The sequence below is a fragment of the Lepeophtheirus salmonis genome, chromosome 3, assembly GCF_016086655.4.
Source record: "Lepeophtheirus salmonis chromosome 3, UVic_Lsal_1.4, whole genome shotgun sequence".
Lineage (NCBI taxonomy): Eukaryota > Metazoa > Arthropoda > Copepoda > Siphonostomatoida > Caligidae > Lepeophtheirus > Lepeophtheirus salmonis.
The window spans coordinates 5652623-5674708 of record NC_052133.2 but is presented as its reverse complement, the minus strand read 5'-3'; the positions used below and the strand labels follow the sequence as shown (position 1 = coordinate 5674708).

Sequence of the window (22086 nt, the reverse complement as noted above, 5' to 3'; positions counted from 1 at the left end):
TCCAACTTCTGCACACATGTGATTCGTTCCTCAGCTTTCTTAGATTTATAATTGTCCAAAAACAACTGGAACCAAATTTCATTTACAGATTTTCTTCTTGGTATACATCTCGCACACAAACTTTCAAATAAACTGTCTAGAGAATATTTTCAGGTTGGATATGGAAGTCAGACCCAGCAGGAGGGGTCAGGCTGACAAACAAATATTCAATGTTTAGGTGGCATAAGTAATTTAAGGGAGCAACCCTTCTGTACCTTATGAGGTGAAATCTTCCATGTCAGACCATCAGACTAATTTACGTCTCATTATAAACTAAGATGTAGTATTTCAAAAAACAAAAATGTCTACATATCGATAAATAAATATATTTTATGTTTATAAATATTTTTTTGTTATAAAATAAACTATTCATTGAGGTAAACATGAAATGAAAATACAAGAATAATTATGAATTTGTGATAATTTATAATTAATATTACTTAAGCGTGATTTTTTTCGATATAAAATCTTTTGCACTTATGATACATATCTCTTCCCCAACAAGAGCAACTTTTCCACCCCTATTTATTGTCACTTTGACATCAAATTTAGCCTCAGTCTCCAACGTTAATTCAAAACATCCTCTGATACACAATGATCCTTCAAATGAATAAACTCTGAACTTTAAATTTGGGTTGCTTATAAATTTTTGAAAGAAATCAAAAATTCTACGATTCGCACATTCACACAAAAGAAGACTCTCGTTTTTTTTCTTAATACTTTGCACAGGTTTAAAAGAAATTGATTTGTGAAAAAAGTTTTCGAGGATTTTGACTTTTTCTTCATTTTCAACTAATGATACTACACATGAAAAACAAGATAAGGAAGTAAAAGGGATTCCAAATGACGCAATATATTCACAAGCCTCATTTTTGTCTCCAATTGTAATATAAATAGGTTCTCCTAGAGAAATGAGAGACTTGTAAATTAATACAAATTCTTTTTGTAGGAGGCATTCCATAAGTTTCCCTTCAAATATAAACCCTACACTAATATCATTTGACCTTACATCTGTAACAAATCCAATTACACAGTCCTGGTAAGAGTTCCATAATTTTAAGGGAGCAAATTCTATGGACGATAAATATACTCCTTCATCGTGAATTCGAATCTTATTAAGGAAGTATACTTTCTCCACTGGAATAACAGAAATTCTCCTCTTGAACGGGGCAGTTAAGAACTTTACTGTTACACCACTTTTAGCTTCCTTTATACATCTGACAAGGCACATAGAATGGATAAAGTTATGAGATTTTGAGTTTAAGAAAGTTTGAATCCCTTTTTTGAGCACAAACTCCGTTCTTTTTTCATTTTTTTGCTTTGAGCTATAATTAAACGAAAAAATGTTAAAAATTATTTTATATTAATCATTTTTAACCTACCTTAATAGTTCCAAAGTATTTTGTTCAATAATTAAAGGAGGTGGCGATCTAGGTTCATGAACGATAGTTCCCTTGTTTGACTGGAACTTCGGTGAAAAATGAACCCATGCAAGTTCAAAGAAAAGATCACAAAGCTCTTTCAGCATTTCTTGTAACACTATATATTCGGAAAACAATTCACTTTTAAGTTGATCAATTGAAGATACTTTTTTCTGATTCACCAAATTAGATATGTTTTCAACACCAAGTCCAACAGACATAAGTCTAAAAATGAGCGAGTCTCCTAGCTCATAATCAAAAGATTTTTTTTTATGGCGCCAAAGTCTAAGCAATGTGAGTAAAAGAGATTCGTACGACGATTCAAGACACAAAGGGTCAAAGCCTTGCAGTTCTTCCCTAACATCTTCAGGAGAAGGAAGATCATTCGGGTCGATTTGTAGAGACAAATCTTTCGTCCTTGAAGAAATTGTGTCAAGGACTCTACTATCAGAAGTATGATTGGGTGTTGTAGATAACGCTTTGGACTTAATTTCATCATTTTTTTTAAATTTGATAACCTCAGATGAATCAACTTTTCTAATTGGAACAGGCTCTACATTAATTTCAATTTCTTGATCAACTATATTTGGCTCTGGATCACAACGAATTTTCTTAGGAGGAGCAGATTCCTCTTTTTCCTCATAAGATGTTGTAGAATCCGTAAAGCAACTTTGTGTTGTATTTTCTACATCGGAAATTGAAGAGACTTTGTTTAAGTCTGTAGAAATTTGTCTTTTCAGACTTTCATCCGCTGAATACGACGCACGACCGATTATAGTCTCATTTTCTATCAAAGGAATTTGAAACTTATCAAAGTTTTCAATTGATAAAAGATTGGAATGATTCTTAAAAAATATTATAGTACATTCCTCAGTCCTAATTGGAAACTTTAATGCCGGAGAAGTGACAATCATTCTTTCATCTACACCATTCGTAAACAAAAATCCTTTCAGTCTAGCTTCAACCCTCATTTTTGATTTTGCAGGAATCAACTGACTCTTAGCAACTACAATATCACAAATCCCTTCCCGAAACTCAACCAAGTTACTTTCCAACAACATTTTGTTGAAATAATCCGAATTGAAAGTATGAGTCAGAGCATAATAATTCTCATCAACAAGATGTTTTGCAAGTACCGACACATATTTGGTGATGTTACCAGGTGGAGCCGTGGAAAAGTGATTTGGCTCAGAACTTATACAAGCATCTACATTTTGTAAGTAAAAATGATGAAGCTCTTCGAGAGTGGATACATTTTCCAAGTGACGTTCATTTCTTAAATAAAAGGAAATGTCCCCAACTCCTTTCACGGACTTAATGAACTTATCTGATAGGCTCAGGCTCTCTACACTAGCGATAAAGTTGCTCAATTCCTCACTTGTTAAAGTAACAAGTAGAGCTCCATCAGCTTCTGCTTTGGCAATTTCATTCTCCATTGTCTGAAGGAAGAAGCTCACAGCTTTGTATTGAGAGTAGCAGTCCTTATTTTTTGCAAATCCATACTCCCACACATCAGAAGAAGTTTTTACAAAGTGCAATGCATCAGCACTTTTATTGCATACATTCGGTGGCGGAATAACAGGTACTATGGAGCTATATGAGTTATGCACTGTGAAACAAGCAATCACACCTAGTGTTTTAGAATTTTCACTATTATTAGACTTTGGAAGTATATCTAGAGTTTGAACGGATAAAAAAAAAGTAAGATAGTTCCCAGGAGGTACAATGACGTTCTTTTCTATCTTTAGAGGTAAAGACTTTGCAATCTTCTCCATAACTTCTACATTACTTCTTCCTCTGGGCGTTGAATTAAAGAAGTATTCATGAAGAGATTGAAGAGCTACAGAAGTTGATTTATCTATAGCGACGAAGGAAAATTGTCTTTTTTCAAAATAAAAGGATGATATAAGGTCACACCATCCATAAATCATATATTTTTGAATCCTTTCAAAGCCTGAGGGATCATAGTACTTAAGTAAATCAATAAAGCATTGACGAATTTTAATATTGGCCGTAATAATCGTTAACCAACTTCTTTGATTAACACAGCTCGAAACAACCATTGAAATAGCTTTGGGCAGCTCTAAAACTCTACAATTTTGCAATTTCCAAGAACCTGAGTCCTCATCCAATGAGTACCCAGAAGAGATAAGCTCACTTCGACTCAAGCTGTGTGGTAAAATTTCATCAATGTTAAGCTTATTTTTAGCTGAACTAAATCCAATACTAATACTTTGAGGGCAGTTATTATAACTTTCGTGAAACTTTATGTCAACATATGCTGATACATTTTCATCGGAAAGCTTCAAGACATCAGGATTATCCAAAACTACTTTGCATCCGTATTTCATGAAAAAATCATAAAAATCTATTGTGAACGACTTAACTAAATTTTCATAGTTAAAAGATACACATTTCTTTGATTTTTGTAATGCTGCAAGGGATATCTGATTCATTTGAAAGCATTCTTCTAATTCCTCTTCGTTAAAATCTACCAATTGAAACCAAGACTTTGAAGCTTTATATGTAGAAGATAAACACCATTTTAAATCAGTAACTCCAATTAAATTATCAAGATGACCAATTTGAGGTATCAGCATCTGTAGAAGAGTTCCAATGTTGTAGCCAACAAGAACTATTTTAGAATATTGAGAAAGCTGATGTCGAAGTGATGACAGATCATTATCAATTGGCGCTAAATATTGGTTACACACATCTTTATAGTAATATTTACCTTTAACTTTCGAAAACCTTAAATAACTTAGGTCTTTCTTATCAACAACACCTTTAGAAAGATAATGATAAACGAAAGATCGTTCTTCCTTCTCATCAATTGAGAGGAGACAAATTTGTGTAATATTTCCATATGTTGCATCTCTTTTGATGGATATCAAAAACACGTTGTACACATCTTGAGCTAAATTTGGTGTGATCCATGAAAAATCTTGAAAGGAAATATGTTGAGTAGAGAATGGGTCATATTCTTGTTTTGGAGATTTGCGAGATCTCGGTAGAATAGCATTAACTTGTAGGCCAACCCAACATGGAATAGGACTGGGCGGAAGAAAATTAAGTTTAGTTGAACATAAATGAGACCATGGGCAGGATATAACATGACCCAAGTGATGATTCATTTTAATAAAAACAGAAGTGGGTTTCTTACTTAAAAGTTTGAAGTGATAACCGTCTCTATCCTGATCAAACTCTATAATTTCGTATTGTGATTCAGATTCCGGGATTAAACAAACGTCCCGAATAAATTCCTTCCTTTTAAAAGTGACCCATTTTGGTTTTGAAGCTTCCAGCGTAAAAGAATTATTTATTATAACTTCTTGACAAAAGAAATTCTGCGAAGCGTTTAATCTAGGATGGGCCACATTTTTCAGAATCTGAATAACATTTTGATGATTTCGCGAAACTCTTTGAAGGCATTCTCTCATCCTGACAGCAGTTAAAACAACAGGATCATGAATATCTCTTGCAGGCAAAGAGAGGTTACGAAAAATTGTATCTAAAGATGGTACAAGTACTATACGAGCTCCTTTTTGATGCAAAGATTTATTATCCAAAGGAGCAACACTAGCAAGATCTACGACTCCCAAACAAAGATCTTGAAAGTTAGACAATTTTTGAGTGTTCGACAACGCTTGTAGAAACAACGGTAGAGAAAGAAAATTAGAATGTACGAGAACAAAGAAATTTTTCAATCTCGAAGAGGACATAAAACTTTCCAAGTCTGAGATTAAGACATTGATGGCATCGCCTTCAGGTAAAACATCAATATTAGCAGATAGATAGCTGCAATTGATTTCTTGATAAAATTTTGATGTTTTCTCATTAAAGTTATAACCATAGTAGGTTAGTTCCTCTTTGCTGGATCCAGGGGGTCCAATTGAATATTGATTGTAGAATCGTTTACTTTCATCTGAGATGGACATTATTTCCATACCAATCTGAAGAAGACATGTTGAATGATTTGACACAATCTTAAAACATAATGAACATATGGCTACATCTTCTGCATTGCTAAAAAAATTATCACCTAACGAATTTACAGAGAAATTATTACTTGAAAAAACTTGTCCCGAGTTAACAAATTGAGAGAACCCATCTTTTTCCATCAAATTTTGAAACTTTAAATAGGAACAGACAGCCTGTTCCATTCCGTTTCTTTCCTGTACTCCAGTTTTAGCGTGATCCAAGAAACCAACACGATCAACAATTTTAATGAAGTCTTCATACAATTTTTCTTCCTTCATCCATGAATAAAATATATCCAAATCTTCCATGGAATTAAACAAAAGTACAAATAAGTCATATTCATTTCTGGAATCGCACATTTTGAGCTTATTTTCTGTGAATGCCCTGAGTGAGGGTAAAAAATCCATTTTGTCAACTAATGAGGATACATTTCCCTCTGATGATATAATCCAGTTGCTTAACTTATAAGTTGGATCATACCTCTTGTCTGATTCCGCATACTTAAACGTAAGAACGGCTGATAGAATTTTTTTACCTTCATATAGGCAGAGTATCTTAGAAGGACTTTTAACAAATCGTAGAGAATACAACCAAGTAGGTTTCCTTCTTTTCAAAGCCTCATAAAAACTTAAGGAAACATTCACATTGTAGAAGATAATCAAAATTTCAGAGGTATCTATCCATTGTACCTCCTTGATATATTTGTCATTTTTGGGCCTGTCAAATTTCAGGGTGTCGATAAAATTACCAAATTCTTTTTTAGTTGGAACATTAGTACATTGAAGTGATATGGCATCCGAGATAAAAGTTTGATCCTCAGCGTTTCGTTTCAATGGCCGTGGACAAAATAATTGGATGTGATTTTCCGAATCACACATTTTGCATCGAAGTGTTGGACAGGAAAAGTCTTCATGACCAGGGGTTTGACAGACATAGCAGTATATCTCAATTAAATCATCATCACCTAAATATTAAATAACACTAACTAATAAGAAATAACATTGAAACTTCAAATTACCCTCATCCGACATGTTCCGATTCAATCTTGCATCATTTCCCAAGAATTATATTTAATTCAAATTTTGGATCCAATGTCAGTAGTTATAATAACAACAACTAACACATATTAAAATAGTCTTAAAAGTAAGTCAAAATCCCAATTGTAGATTGGGAGGTTGAATCAAGAGGGCATGCTACTCCAATAGCTCTAATTGGTGATTATTAAATAATTACTCTCAGACATACACACTCTCACTGATAGTACTACCTAGTAAGTAGTAGTATTACTATTATTATTCAATGTTATTCATTTTAAATCTAATGTTTATTTATGTCTTCTTGTAAGCGTGTACCTCGTGGACGAAAAAACTGTTCATAAAAACATCAACACGGGCGCTCAATAACTTTTGTAGGATAATCTAGTTTGAGTAAATGCTGACTCAGTATGCTGTTGTTATGAAGATTTATGCACGAATGAAATGACGCTGCTGTTCTGTTTGGACTTTGGGCTGGGACCAATGAAAATATATAAAAAATATAAATTTATATATATATTTTCTTTTCCTGGGAAATATACATTTTTTTAGATTTTCCAGGTTGGAACAGGATGAAGACAGGATTTATTACCGAGATTTCACAGAATGTGCATTCAATCATGGACTACCAGAGAGTATTCAATTAGATACACGGATTTGGAATATTAAAAAAAGGCTTACAACTTCTTTTTTATTCACAAAACCTTTGGACAGGCGTATGTAAGAATTTAAATTCCATAACTTAGCAGAAGGAGGGAGTTGAGAGAGAATAACATATTTAAATTATAAGGATTTAGATGGATCTCCCAGGGAGCGCTCTTGAGAAGAGTATAATCTCTTTTTGATATTTTACATATTATCATACAAAAAATATTATTATTCCAGTTCATTCAATTATATTGGATTGAATAAAAGTAGATAATATTATATATATATATTCATATAATTATAGTTCGATAAATTATCAATTAAGTCACCTTATTTTAAAAATCCTTTTTAAACTAATGAGGGATTTTTTTTTATAAATTGAAATAGAGGCTTTAAATCATTATGATAAAAATAACGAAGAATTGTAAAGTTACATCGAAACATTTTCATATAAAATGAAGGGAAAACCAATATCTAACGATCAAAGAACACAAATATATTATCTAATTTCTTTCGGAGAATAGTTATGGAAATGGAAAGTAATATCTGGTAAACGCAACAATTTATCCATGGAAGCATTTGAAACTGCAATTTACACAGTTAACAGATCGGCCTAGGAGTTATCTCCTACATATAAATACGCTAAGTTTATTTAACTCAAAAATAAATTATTACACAACTGAAAGGAGATTCAGATGGTATCGTCAACTTGGTGGTGGTAATTACTTTTTGAGTTACATACATTTTTTAGAAAATGGAATTAGTTACTTAATTAAAATAAATTGTCCCATTCAACTCTACTTTACAAAACGTTGAAGATGATTCATAAACATTTTTATGCATGATGTCTCATATAGATATCACAGACTTAGATGAAATTACCAGAATGTAAAACGTAATTTATTACGTCAGCCTTTAGCATAATGAAATGTTTACAACAAAAGCTCTTATTATTATTCATTCATTCTTCAAATCAGAATACATCATATGAATGGATATAAGTATTGAGTAGTTAAGTGTGATTGTACTCATGAAAACGGATAGTAATACTATATTATTGAAGCAAAATTTATTTTTTAGCTGTAACCGAAAAAAAAATTCAACATTAATATCAATCTGAGAAAATTGAAACTTTTGGTAAACATCTCTCTTTTGACATTTTGGCGAAATCAAAGCTTGAACAGTGTATAACAATTCTAAATATTTTCAAATTTTAAAAGGAAAAAAATCATTTTCAAAGACAAATAAATTTTATAGCTGAATAGTTGAACAATGTATCAAAACTAAGACTATTCAGGGGCGTCAGTAGGGGGTTGGCTGAAGGGCCACCCACCCCCAATTATGGAATTTTTCCTTTTTACTTGAAAATTTAATATTAAAATGATTTTTCCCAAAAATTTAATTATGTGAATTGCTATGGAGTTTTGAAATTTATCCCCAAAAAAATTAATATTCGATAAAATTCGATAGAATTAATATTCTCTTTTAACATTATATAAATTAAAAAAAAAAAAAAATTTAATTGAATGCTTTAATAAAGATAATAAAACAAAGTATTATTTACTATGTTATAAAAAAATAACCATATTTAATCATGAATCATGAGAAAATAACAACAACAGTCGGTGCAAGGTCTGTAGTTTTAGACCTTATTTCTTTCCCTTCTATTTTTGTTAAGATTTTGAGTCCTTTAGTACCTTTGACAAAATTAAATTATAAAATTTTGAGAAAATTATTTTATTACGTTTTTTTTTTGTTATTTGATTAAGTGCATATAAAACATCTTCTTGTGAAACAGGTATTTCAAATGCCCTTTGTTTGATGGTGAAGAAATGATTCCTGAATTTATCCATGTAAAAAAAATTATATCATCTCGAGCAAACAAAACCTGTGAAGTATGCACACAAATTGAATGACAAAGTTCTTAACCCTCATCCGATTTTTAAAAAAAAACAATGTCAAGCTATCATACACCTTGTTCCATCTGAAGTAGCATTTATAGCCTTGAATTTATGCAAAGAATGGTTACCCTTAATTCCAAACAACAGTAAACTTTTTGAAGCTTATTAGGCGCTGGTAGAAATTATTCAACGCTAAATCTTCAACAGGTCTCTAAAAGAAAAATCAGAATTGTTAACCTATTATACCATTTCATTTTGAACAAAAGTCTTCTTTGAATAAGAAAATAAATATTAATTGGTTGTCTTACTACACAACTAATCTTCAATTATTAATTGGTTGGAAAATTTTAGAACAAACTCATCAAAACAATTTTTTTTAGTGCAGACATTTTTAACATTCATCCAAACAACTTCTGCTATGATGGACTTGACTAAATATTTAATTTTCAATAAAAGTTTTAGTTATATTTTAACTGGGCAAATTCCGTCAGTGTACATTGATTACTTTCTATGAAATGTTTCATAACAAATCCTTTTCGAATCACTGGAGTATGGAATGGTTGGGTATGAAATAGATATTTTAGGTTAGATAATGTCTTCTTTTTATTGGTAAGTAAAATCTGGATTTTATTTCAGACGAGACGGTTAATGTAGTTCAAAACAGCCAAATTCAAGTGGATGCTTGTAATTATGTAAGGTAGAAATTTATTGGAGCCCAAAAGTAATTGGATTCAGATTATGTATTATAAGGGTAGTGATGTTAGGACCAAGAAGAGGATAATTAATAAGGTTTCATCAATTTTAAATAATGTAATAAATAGTTTCTCCACTTACCATCAGATTCAAGGAAATAATAATATAAAAAAAAAATAGTTTGCTATTTCGTCAAAAACCCTGATCTATTGTTATTGTGGAAAGTGTCAGACATTCATGCAAGTCAGTGCTATGGAAATGAGACCAGTGATCCTAGTCTGGTTGCTATGGAGTCTTAACTTCGTCAAACCTGACGATACGAAATCATTTCGTCAACGAAGCTTTTTTTCATGACGAAGACGAAAATCTAACAAAAATCATGACAAAGACGAAACTGATGAAGGCAAAAGTCTGATTAAAACGAAACTCTGACGAAGACGAAACTCTGACGAAGACGATATAGAAGATAACTACTGCGAAACAATGTCGATGTCTGACAATGATAATATTATGACATTGACGAAACTCTGACAAAAACTAATGACTGAAGATTACAAAGACAAAAAATATCAATGCTATTACTGATGCTGATGGTTCGTCCAACATGCTCCAATGGTTTCATAACACAAAACTTTTCTTAAAGCGTATAAAATTTAATTAATAAATTAAATGTCTGTTTGTCTATGTATTTCATCAGCACACAAGTTGTGCAATATGTCAGTATTGCCCGGTGTAGGTTTATAACCCACTTCCAAATCATTGTAATTGGTAAGGGAACCCCTTATTCGAGACTCTATTTACTTTTTCTGCCCACAGGGTGTGCAATAATCTAGCAGGGCATGTAGTAGCTTCATAACCCAACGCCAATTTACTGTTTTTTATACGACCTCTAGACTATAACTAAATTTTATACATATATGATCCATTTGAATTTCTACTGGGTTTGCAAAGGCGGTCAGCATCCAGAATGAGGGGATCAGGCTTAAAAACGTCTAAGAGCCATAACTATAAATTGCAAAATAGCATTTATTGAAGTTAAAAAGTAAAACATTCAAAATCTGTTAACTTTTGGTCCCTTGTGAATCATTCATGAATCTGTGTGAAAAATATTGATTTTTTTTGACAGACATTATCATTCTTTTGGTACCAGTCTTCCTAATTAATTTCTATATAATGATTTTGTATAAACTACAAGTGAATTCATAATTAGCACGTGAAAAAATGAAATGAATATTCCTTACAAAGTCTTTCTAATCATTGGCACTAATATTTTTATTGTCTCTACGCTTTTTGTAAAATCATTACGTCTTAAAAGATGGTGTACTCAATTTTAAATAATTAACAAATTATAGAACACGAAATGATGTTTAATATGAACTGAATATCAATAAATAATAACCATCAAGTTTATTAAAGAAGCTCAATCAGGGTCAGGCACAAGATAAATTTTCTGATCAAAAATTTACTTAAAGCAGGCTTGTACCCGTTCGCCCTTTTTCCATTCAGTCGTTCATTTAGTAAAAACTTTCTGTTCACCGTTTATTCGTTATTTTTTTCCATTCATTTTTCCGTTCAATTATTTTTTTTATTCATTTAATATTTATGAGTATAAAAAGTCCAACCTAGAAAAATACTCATAAATATATGAAGCCCTTTTTGTTTCATAATACATAAAAATGAGCCTCAAGGGCATAGCTTACTAAAAGCAATACAGGTAATCCCTGGGGTTCTAAAATGATCATCTCAATTTTTATAAAATTGTGTCCAATTTCACTAAAAAGTGACCCCGAACCTAACCCGACTTTCGGACCGGCCTCAATTTTTCCAACATTATAGTTGGGTCAAGTTGCGGCCATAAAACTGATCGGTATTTAATTGTCAGGCCCAGTCCGATTTCATTTTTTTATTTACTGGTTGATTTTTTTTAGAGAGGCCTCTGATTGGTTGTTAATTGCTTGGCTGATTTTTCAAAAGTTTCTAAATTCCTCCTGTGAGTTAATCTCTGATAGACCCACAGTTGTCTGAGTTTGTCTATAGTGTTAACCTCTCCAGACAGGTTGTTTCTGTTTTTCTTATTATTATTTATTGTTATAGACTTTAATGCAAGACTTTGGGGTGTACGGGGGTTCTTGCCGTGTGAAAAGATAAAATTAATCCTGAATAACTTGTCTATATTTTCGGCTACAGCCCGACCTAATTGCACTGCTCTGACCAGTTAATAAGTGCATACTCCATATGAACGCTATACAATATTCATATATTCGTGCAGTTGTAATATTTTTATTTTCTAACACTTGTCTACAGTTTTCTTTTTGTACATAGTTCAATTGGGCTTTTGGGTCTCGCAGAGCTCTGAGGTGTTTCCATCCCTTAAGAAAGTGGCTTTGGATCTCCTTTCGATTCCTGCTTCACAGGCATTTGCTGAAAGAGTATTCAGTCTTACAGGAGATATATCAAGTCGTCGGAGGAAAAGGGATAGAGTGTCACTTGAGAAGAGTGCTTTTCTTAAATTGAACAGGATTTAAATTTAGATTATAAATATACTAAATAATGTTATTACTTATATTTCCTAACCTTGTTTAAAGCATGGTTGTATGAATTATATAACATTCTGGAAATATATAGAATTATTAGAATTTTGTTAAGTTTTGTGGTTTTTGCATTTGTTATAGATATTTAGGATTTTGTTACTTGAAATAAAATTACTTATTTAACATATTTCCTTATTTCTGTCCCTTTATTTGTTATTAGACATCGAATATGAATAATCTAAAATGTGCTACTTGAATGTAGTAAATTACAGTACACTGACGTCCAAGAATTTATTTAAATATATATTAAAATAAATAATTTACTAAATTCAGTATCTACAACTAAACTTGGGTAAGATTGGATTAAGTTATGGATTTTGTGCCTCATTTTCAAAAAAGGCTAGAATTTCAAAACTTTAATCGGCTTTTTATGCATACAAGCTGAGTTTTTTGTATCGTTTTTTATTTACTTCATAAAACTCGAGTTGCAATTTATGAGTTTTTCTCCTGGCACATCACTAATTCGAATACTTCTTTGACCAATCCCATTTTTTTGCGCATCTAATAAATGAATTAACGTTTATTATTCAGTAAAGCATATTGGAATGTAATTAAAACTGAATTTAATAATTTTTAAATTTATTGAATTAGTTGGAATTTTGCTTATACTTTAAGTCAAGCACAGACATAGAACGGAAAAACGAACGGCATTCACTCTTTCCGTTCATTTTTTGAACAATAAACGAAATATGAATGACGTTACTTTTGACGTTCATTTTCTTATTGTTCATAAGAAGTAGCTTTTTGACTGTTTTTTCCGAAGATTACTACATCTTTTTTTCTTGATTATGGGTATAATTATGATTATTATCTTTGATGGAAGCTAAAATTTGTTTATTTAGTCAATTTTCTTTTTTCAATCCGTTGCTTCGTTTAATTGCACCATTCAATGCAAAATAAGTCATCCCAAGATAGCATTCAAAATCACAAATAAGGTGTAATTGATCAAATAAAAGGTATCATGGACGTTAATTCATTTTTTATCTTGTATCTGGTAAAGTTTTTATTAAATCTGTTTATGTAAAGTACATAAATTTTAACCCGACATTAGAACCTTCAATCTTTATTACTGCACAATATAAAAGTACTCATCGAGTCGAGTATAAGAATATCTTCCCACGTTTATACCAATTTGTATCTTGTTCTTGAAAAAATTTAATGATATAAATTGCTGAATAAATAGGAAATCCTAAATTATTTATATATATTTGTATGCCGTCAATAGTTACTCCAATACTTTTAATTTACAAAACCGACTAAATAATAAAGTCAAAAAATTACTAAGAAATTCAAAAAAATTATAAAATATTTTTTTCTTTTCTTATGTCTTAAATGTAATAAGATTTTTTTATTAAACTTCCTTTTGAAGTACTTTCGGTACACTGGAACTTTAGCCAGTTGGAGGGTACCGTTTCTTTATGCCCCAAAAAATAAAAGTTTAGAAGGTCATTACCAACACCTAAACACATCTCGTGATCGATGATAATTTTGAATTTGGTCAACTTTATAAAATAGCGGATACTCTTATTTCTATACAAGTCGTTAATATCGAATCGGCACATTTAAAAAAAAATCTTTAAATTGTCATTGAGGCCAGATTTTTGGCAAATTTAATTGCACATTGATTGTTGAAAAAGAGCTCATTTGATGTATTTGTCTCCAACATCAATCACGGCCTGTGATCAATACGGGCTCCCAAGGAAGGAAGAAATTGACGACAGTGTTCTTTGGCATTAGACAGCTGCATCATAACAAAATGTCTGGCTTGCAAAAGCGCTGATTTGAACTTAACGGTACTTATATAGTAATTTAATTTATAATAATCAATATCCTCCGAAAATTCACTGCATATATGTGAATGAATGTATATTAATATATATAATATCAAAGAAGAATGCAAATTTGGTCATAGTTTCTGTAACAAAGTAAGCATAATTGCTGGGAAAATGATCGCTGCATTCATGAGAAATTGTGTAACAGAATAGGCGAGGGGGTCCGAAAATTTATACTCTGTATTTTTTTTTCCAAAAAAAATTGAAAAATTAATTTTTTTGGAAAATAATTTCAAAAATACACAGCTGTTCACAAAATATTAAATTTTTTTTCTTGAAAAATTTACAGCTATTCTTTAAAAAATTATTATTTTTATTTTGAAACACAATTTCAAAACCCACAGTTGCTCACAAAAAATAATTTTCAGGAAAAAAATATTAAATTTTTGGAAAAAAATTTCAAAATTCACAGCTATTAAAAAAAAATCAAACATTAAATTTTTTAGTAGAAAGCAAAAATTCCCTAATTTGGGGTGGGGGCTACAGTCCTCCCAGCCCACTCCCTGTGGACGCCCCTGAAAGGGAATCATGTTTAGTGTTATGTATATGTGTTTTCTTCCCCCTTCTTCTCTTCTCTTATTTTCTTGTATATATATATGGCTAAAGTACAGTCTTTTACCTGATTTTAAGTATAAATAGTCTTGTATTTTATGTATGTATTAGAGTAGGTTTTCGTATTAATAAGAATACAGATGTTCTTATAAATAAGTATTGTCTTATTCCTCCACGCCATTCCTTCTTCTCATTTGTCCTGGACTCCACCTTATAAAGAGTTTGTGTCTCCTCAACCTCGTCAAGACACAACATTTAGCAAAGTCATAAGCTGAATAACTTTGATAAAAAATATTCTACTATTGATCAAAGAAAAATATTGAAATTGAGGGGTACATTATAAATACTTTTTAGTAAAATTAAGTATACTATTTGATTATATATTTTTATTATTGTGTTTTTCCAGTTTTTTTCGGTCTGTTATATATATTTTTTTGTTATAAATCATTATCAACCTTATTATTCACTCATTTCTCAAAAAGTTTTCATATTTCAAAATAATTTCTATCATGTATTTAGTACATGTAGCCATGTTTGTTATGACGACTAATGTATTTGTTTATTTTACTGTTACATCCTTTGTTAGTGTATCTTATGATTCTTAATATCTACCCATACCAAGTTAAATATTTCTTATATTTTACAATTGCAAAGAGGCTAAAGCATTAGGAATTAGCATCTCCTATTACTTTATTATTTTAGATCATGAATGTTTGTAATTTTTCATATAATATATATATATCATACATAATCAATCAAAAAGGAATCTGATATTTCACACATGTTATCGCATATTTTTCTTTTAAAATAAAACAGTTTTCTTTTTTAAATTGACTTTTCCCTTTTTTTTTAGTAGATATCTATTGAAATTCATCGGAGTCTGCACTCAAATATATATTATTACACTTATATATTATACACTTAGCCGAAATGAAAACAGGTCCTTCACTAAGAGGGGGTACTAAAAGCTTGTAAAATTTTACTAACCCCAGGAAGCGCTCTAGAGAAGGAGTATGCACTCTTCGGATATTTTTACAAGTTGTCATACAAAAAATATTACTCCATTTCATTAAATGCATTTTAATTACATAGATTGAATAAAAATAGATAGTATAATATATATTTATATAATTTTATATCGACGAATTATCCATGAAGGAAGAGGGACCTTATATTAAAATCCTTTTTCAAATGATGGGGGGAAATATTCATGATATTTCGACAGCATTAAATCTATGTATGAAAAGGAAAAAGGCATGTGCATCAAATGTGCGCGCATAACTTAACTAATTGAGTAATTCATCCACATCCTATATAAAAAAAACTAAAGTAAAATTATTAGCAAAAAATTTCGATGAATTAACATTAGAGGCCTTAAATCACTATGGTAAAAATAACGGATAATTGAAAAGTTACATCGAAACTGCGAAATTTATAAAAATTATAAATATATTTTGAAATTGTGTTAATGTTAATTCAATCATATTTCGTGAAAAAATTAAGGAATGCCAGTAAAAAAAAACAATTTTTAACGATCAAAGATCACAAATACAGTATCTAATTTCATTCGGAGAATGTTTATTGAAATGGAAAACAATATTTGGTAAGTACAACGGTTTATCTAATAAAACATTTCAAACTACAATTCACAGAGTTAAATGATTGGTTTCTACTTATCTCCTAGACATAAAGTATGTTAAGTTTATATCGTTCAAAAGAATAAGTTTCGAGACCCATTGAAAGGAGGTTTGAATAGTATTATCAACTTGATGATGTTAATTACATTAGATACTTCAGTTCACATAAATTTTTTTACAAACAAACTCTTATTTACATAGCTTTGAAGATGATTCAATAACATTTTTGTGAATGATTTCTCCTGTAGATATCACAGACTTAAATGAACTTCTGTGAAAACGCTCTATTTGATTTGTCAAAATTTTCTAAAGCCCTCCATCAAAGAAAAATCCTAGCTTCTCCTTCTCAGTGATTTTTCCCCCAATTTTGGATTATTGATATAGATTGGTAACAATCAAAATGAAATAAAACAATTTCATTAATTTCAAAATATATTTATTTCATAGAGTCAGTTTTTTTAGCGGCCTGAATTGGCCAATAGAAAAGGGGTTGTACTCTAATATGATAACGCCATGCCAGGCTTGGATGGGAGATTCTATCACACCCACCCAACCTGGCATCAAGCGATTATCACCTTTTCAAGCATTTGTAAAAATTTCTATATGGAACAAAACTGGTCTCAAGAGAGGCTTGTAAAAATGAACTGGTGAAGTTTTTTTACCAATAGTGACGAAGACTTCTTCAATCGCGGCATTATGATATTGCCTTCAAAATGGACATAAATTACCCAATGAAACGGTGCATATTTGTTGTAAATTGGATTATCTTAAGTATGTTAATTTTATTGTCAAAAAAAAAACACTTACAACTTTTTACTTTGCATAATATTATTATATTGAACGAATCTTCTTCCCATTATAACAGAATAGGCGAATGAAATAAAAGGAAAAAGACACGTGGGAATCTTTATATTTGTGATTTTTTAGATATTTTCTATGTAAAAATTAAGTTTTAATGTTGTCAGATTTAATTGCATCATGTTCCTATTAAGCAAAGTAGTTTATGGAGTAAAATATATGTCTTTGAGAAAAGCTTGCTTTTAAAAGCTAATTTTTCTCTTATCCAGATTTGATAGTAATATTAATATTAGAGACTGTTTTATGTGTGCAAGCGCTAGAGGGCCTTCTATCCAATTAAAACCTCAAATTGTAAACACTAAGATAAAATCAGTATTTCTGTTGAAAAATTCAAATTCCTTGTGGTATCATTTTATTGTGATATAAAATTTGCTTTGAGCATAATCCTAACTCCTATTTCATAATGTTTTGTGTCATAATTATCATTTAAAATCGTGTGTGATACTAGCAACATGCATCGTTTGAAAAGGATGGCCATATTTTGATTTCCAAAAAAGAAAACCCTTGGACATATCAGTGTCGATTTTAAGAGGAACATTTAATTTGAAAGTAATAATTAAGAATAATAATCAATACATTTTGATTCTTGGTTTTTTTCTTTTTAGAAAAAATTGGATCTTGTTTTTTTTTTCAGAAAATATATTTAGGATCTTGGGAAAATCCCTAAATTGCATATTTTATGAGTTGATGAAAAAAATCCTAGACGCCCCCAACAAAATGTACACAGATAATAAATCTGAGGAAAAGAGAACACGTTTGTGTAATAGGGACTGTTTAACGTCCGACACGAACTGTTTGTAGATTTATGGGGCTAGTATTGTGGCAAAAATTCCATGGACTTGAAACGACAATTATATTAGTGAAAACATTATGAAAATGTCAGAAATTTTGAAAAAAATATTCAACACCCATTTTAAAAGCACTTGTACTCAGTTAAACATTTATTTAAGTGCATTATAGATAACTTATCACTTTGGTAGTAGCAATGTTGGTCACAGCTTTGTAGAACTTTAAAACACTGGTTTTTTTTTTCAACATCTGGGAAGTATTTTGAACAAATGAATGACTTACATAATAATTACTCATCTTGCTTTTTTACTCTTGAAACTGGGCATCGTTTACATTGCACAAATGTATCAATATTATGCATCCAATCTTGAAAAAATGCTAATTTCAGAATCTCATGTAAGTGCTTATTGTTCACCTTTATGTGCAGTTCCGTTTTTTAATGTCCATTAGTAAAAAACTTGCTCACAAAGGTAGGTAGTCCAAAACATGCAAATTTATTATTCAATTCTACTTCCCACTGCAAGACAATGATTTTAAGTTGCATGTCAATGGGTAAGTTCTGACTGTGAGAGGTGAGTGAAAAAGATCAAATTTTGTCTCTAGTTCACTAAAAACCTGAAATCGTTTCTCAAACTCACTAACAATCCTAAAATCTTGTCTTGAATTGTCCATTTTCGCCATATAAATCGAAAAAGTGATTCAACATAGCACCTCTGCTTAACCACTGTGCTTCTGTCTGGTAAAGTAGGGCACATCATGGGTCAAATTGCAGTCCTTGACAATGATTGATGACGTGATACCTTTTTAGCAATTTTCTGCATAATTCCTCCTCATGCAAATTGTAATTAAATGTCCAAAAATGACCTCGTCCATTTTTGCCTTGTACTTTATCACTGAATTTTCTCACGACACTTGCCTTTTTACCAATCATTGATGACACACCATCAGTATCTATGCTTACATGACCAATGTACACAGCTCTGTTCAGGGCTCCTCCTACGGAGCGGAAAATGCCCTCATCTGTCGTGGTTTCGACCAAAGGTTCAAGCTCAAAAAATTCCTTAGTTTTTTTTCGCTTAAACATGGCCAGTTTAGCGATGTACGACATATCAGTACTCTCATCAATCGCAACAAAAAATGATTTCACTTTACCTTCAGTTTCTACCCATAGTTCCGAATGTCTTATCTTTGGACACACAATTTTGCAGTTTTTCCATCACTATATGACTTTGATGCTATATACGGGATATTTGGGTCACAATTGGGTTGCTGGCTTTCACTACAGTAGCAATGGCTTCTCGACGTCGGATGAAGACAGACGCATCACCATTTAATTTACCTTTTGTTTTCTCAGTTCTCCCTGCAACTTGTTATATTTTTCACTATGCAGTGTTTCATAATGGCGCCGAATTAAGCTTTTTTAAACCCTAAAACTTGCTGCTGGCGTACCAAGCACGCGGATTTTCCATTCAACTTTATGAACAAAGAAGAAAATATTCATTTTTCTTGAAAAATCCTAACCTCTATGACCACTTTTCTTCTTTTTGAGTCAACACCACGATGACCTATTAAATAATGAACAAAAAAGATGAAAGAGCACAGGCAACAAACGTATTTTCTAGTCTAATTTTTAAAGGTATTTTCTTCTTTAGATATCTTTAGATTAGTATGTAGATAATAATAATTAATTACCATAAACTCTAACGGTACAATTATCTTTGAATAAATCACTAAACCTTAAAAGTCATAGATGTTTTCATACATAGTTACGATATTATTTATTTCCACTATATTTATAAATATAGTATGTTTATTTGGTAATTGGATTATTTGAAAAAAAATTATTTTTGGTTAAATAAAAAATGTTTGCGAGAAGATTTTCTAATTTCTAATTTCTAAAATTAAATTTCAAAAATAAAAAAAATTCAAAAATCTAGAACTGTTTAGAAATATTTAAATTTGCTAGAGAATAATTTCAATAATCCACAGTTATTCTCAAAAAATTTCAAAAATCTCAAGCTGTTGAGAAGAACTGCAATTTTGTGAAAAAAAATATCGGAAATTAAATTTCAAATATAATTTTTTTTTTTTTAAATAGTTAAAATATTTAATTTTTCGGAGAAAAATTTCAAAAAGTCATACCTATTGATGAGCAATTAAATTTATATAAAAATAATGAAATATTTATTTAAATTTCAAAAATTAAATGTTTAAAAAAAAAAAATTTTTGAAAATTATTTTTATTTATATTAAAGATATTATCTTGTATGAATGAAAAATTCCTTATTTTGGGGGTGGGGGATACATCCCTGCAGATACCCTGGTCATATTCCGAGTTGAATAAAGATATACACTAATGACTCTCAGAAAAAAAAATCAAATCAAAATCAAAACTCTTTGCCTTTCCTATTTTATACTTTATACATATTTTTCTCGCTTCAAGGATAAAAGATTAATGTTGACAGCTTTGGTAAATAAAAAAAAAACATATATTCATGTAGCAACAACAAAAAGCCTCATCCATTATAATATAATTTTCATCTTTACTAATTGCTCTGACGACATATTATGTCCTTGCAATAAATGAAATTTATTTATAAAAATTTTACTCACCTTTTTGTCCACAAAAATTGAAAGAAAAGGTGATTCCTTTTTTTCAAAAGGAATAAATCTGTTATTTGCTCAGATACTTCATACTTTTAGATCCCCAAAAGTTCCCTAGTATGCAATTGATTTTGATCTAAATTGATGCAATTATTAATTGATATTTACATATATTTTTCTCATTTATCTGATCCAACGAACAGTCTAGCAGCTTAATATACATATCACGGCGATACTTTACAACTAAAAAAATTACAATGTGTTTTGTATCGCCTTCTTTCTGTTTCTTTTAGGAGGAGGGATTGCTATGTACAATAATCGTAACAACGTGATGTACCTCAATTACATAAAAAAATAACGTCGATTTTGTGGATTTTCGATAATTATTGGATAATAAATCCGTAGTTGGAAAGAATTGGCTAACCACCAACTGATTTTAGCCTTCTTTTTCCTTCTTTCTTTTCAGATCAAAGGCTGCATGACATAATGAAAGTAAAGATGGGTTTTTGGGACTATTTGATGTACAAAAATGGCCTCTAAGACACCCTCTATCCAGTCAAAAATTCACAGGATCTATAATTTAGACTCAACTAAGTGGAAGTTGGAATTTTTGTCGAAAAATTCAGACTACCCAGTGGCATCATTTTTTTTGTGATTCGAACTTTCCCTTGAGCTTGAACTTTGCAAATATTTTTATCATTTTTTGTATTCATAATTATTGTTTCAAATAATACTTTCTACTTTATCACATTTTTGTTAGGAACTTGTACAATTTGATAGTACAAATTACAGCATGTACAAAATCGAAACTTACTATTTACATAGGTACATATTGGTGATGTGTAGGTTGAGTAAAAACAGCTCTTTACTAACTTTGTAGTAAACTTTTTTTTTATCAGTTTAAATTTCATATTTCTTACTAAAAAAATGTCCCATTCTGGTTTTTCAAATCTGACGAATAGGCTAGAAACTCAAGCAAACTCACCTTTTCTCATGTTTTTATGCCACCCAAAGAATTTTGCACATAATTTTTCTAAGATGGAAAAAGTAATCATGAATTTAATATGAGAAACTTGACCGCGACGGTTAAGAGTGGTGGCTTTGTTCAGTTTTGTGACAAGTTTTTATACTAGTTAATTGTGAGGGATAGAAAGGTTCTATTTAAAAACGTTACATCGCTCTGAAAAAATAATTTTAAAAGAGATTTAATTATAAGGGAAAAGTTTGTAAATATTAAAAAAACTTCTAAATTATATTTAAATACATTTGTATGTATTCGATAAGTACGAGTATGTAGGGTAAGAAAAAATCCATCAGGGGGCATGTTCAAAGTATGTACGCATGTTTTTTGGAATATTTTGCCCCTCCTCTTCCTGCTAAAGTACGTAATTTAAATTTCCAAATAACTCCTACTTGAGTTAATACTTATTACAAATCCCCTCTTGAGTTGCGGATCAGGTTTAGCCATTATAACTTAGAATTTTAGACGTTCCATTAATCTTTTAA

The 22086-nt window shown here is 30.6% G+C and overlaps 1 protein-coding gene across 2 annotated transcripts; it reads right to left on the bottom strand.

The window, feature by feature from the left end:
- Window positions 1-345: 345 nt before the first annotated feature.
- LOC121114315 (uncharacterized) lies at window positions 346-7214 on the bottom strand. 2 transcript variants are annotated; one of them, XM_071886926.1, is made up of 4 exons: window positions 6460-7214; window positions 5530-6405; window positions 1422-5446; window positions 346-1364 (listed from the first exon to the last, which is right to left on the bottom strand). In XM_071886926.1, exons 2-4 carry the CDS (start codon window positions 5569-5571, stop codon window positions 476-478), a joined length of 4956 nt encoding a protein of 1651 aa, XP_071743027.1. In that variant the 5' UTR covers window positions 5572-6405; window positions 6460-7214; the 3' UTR covers window positions 346-475. The 2 variants fall into 2 exon arrangements, with proteins under 2 accessions (XP_071743027.1, XP_040564172.1); XM_040708238.2 differs by having other exon boundaries at window positions 1422-6405.
- Window positions 7215-22086: the final 14872 nt, after the last annotated feature.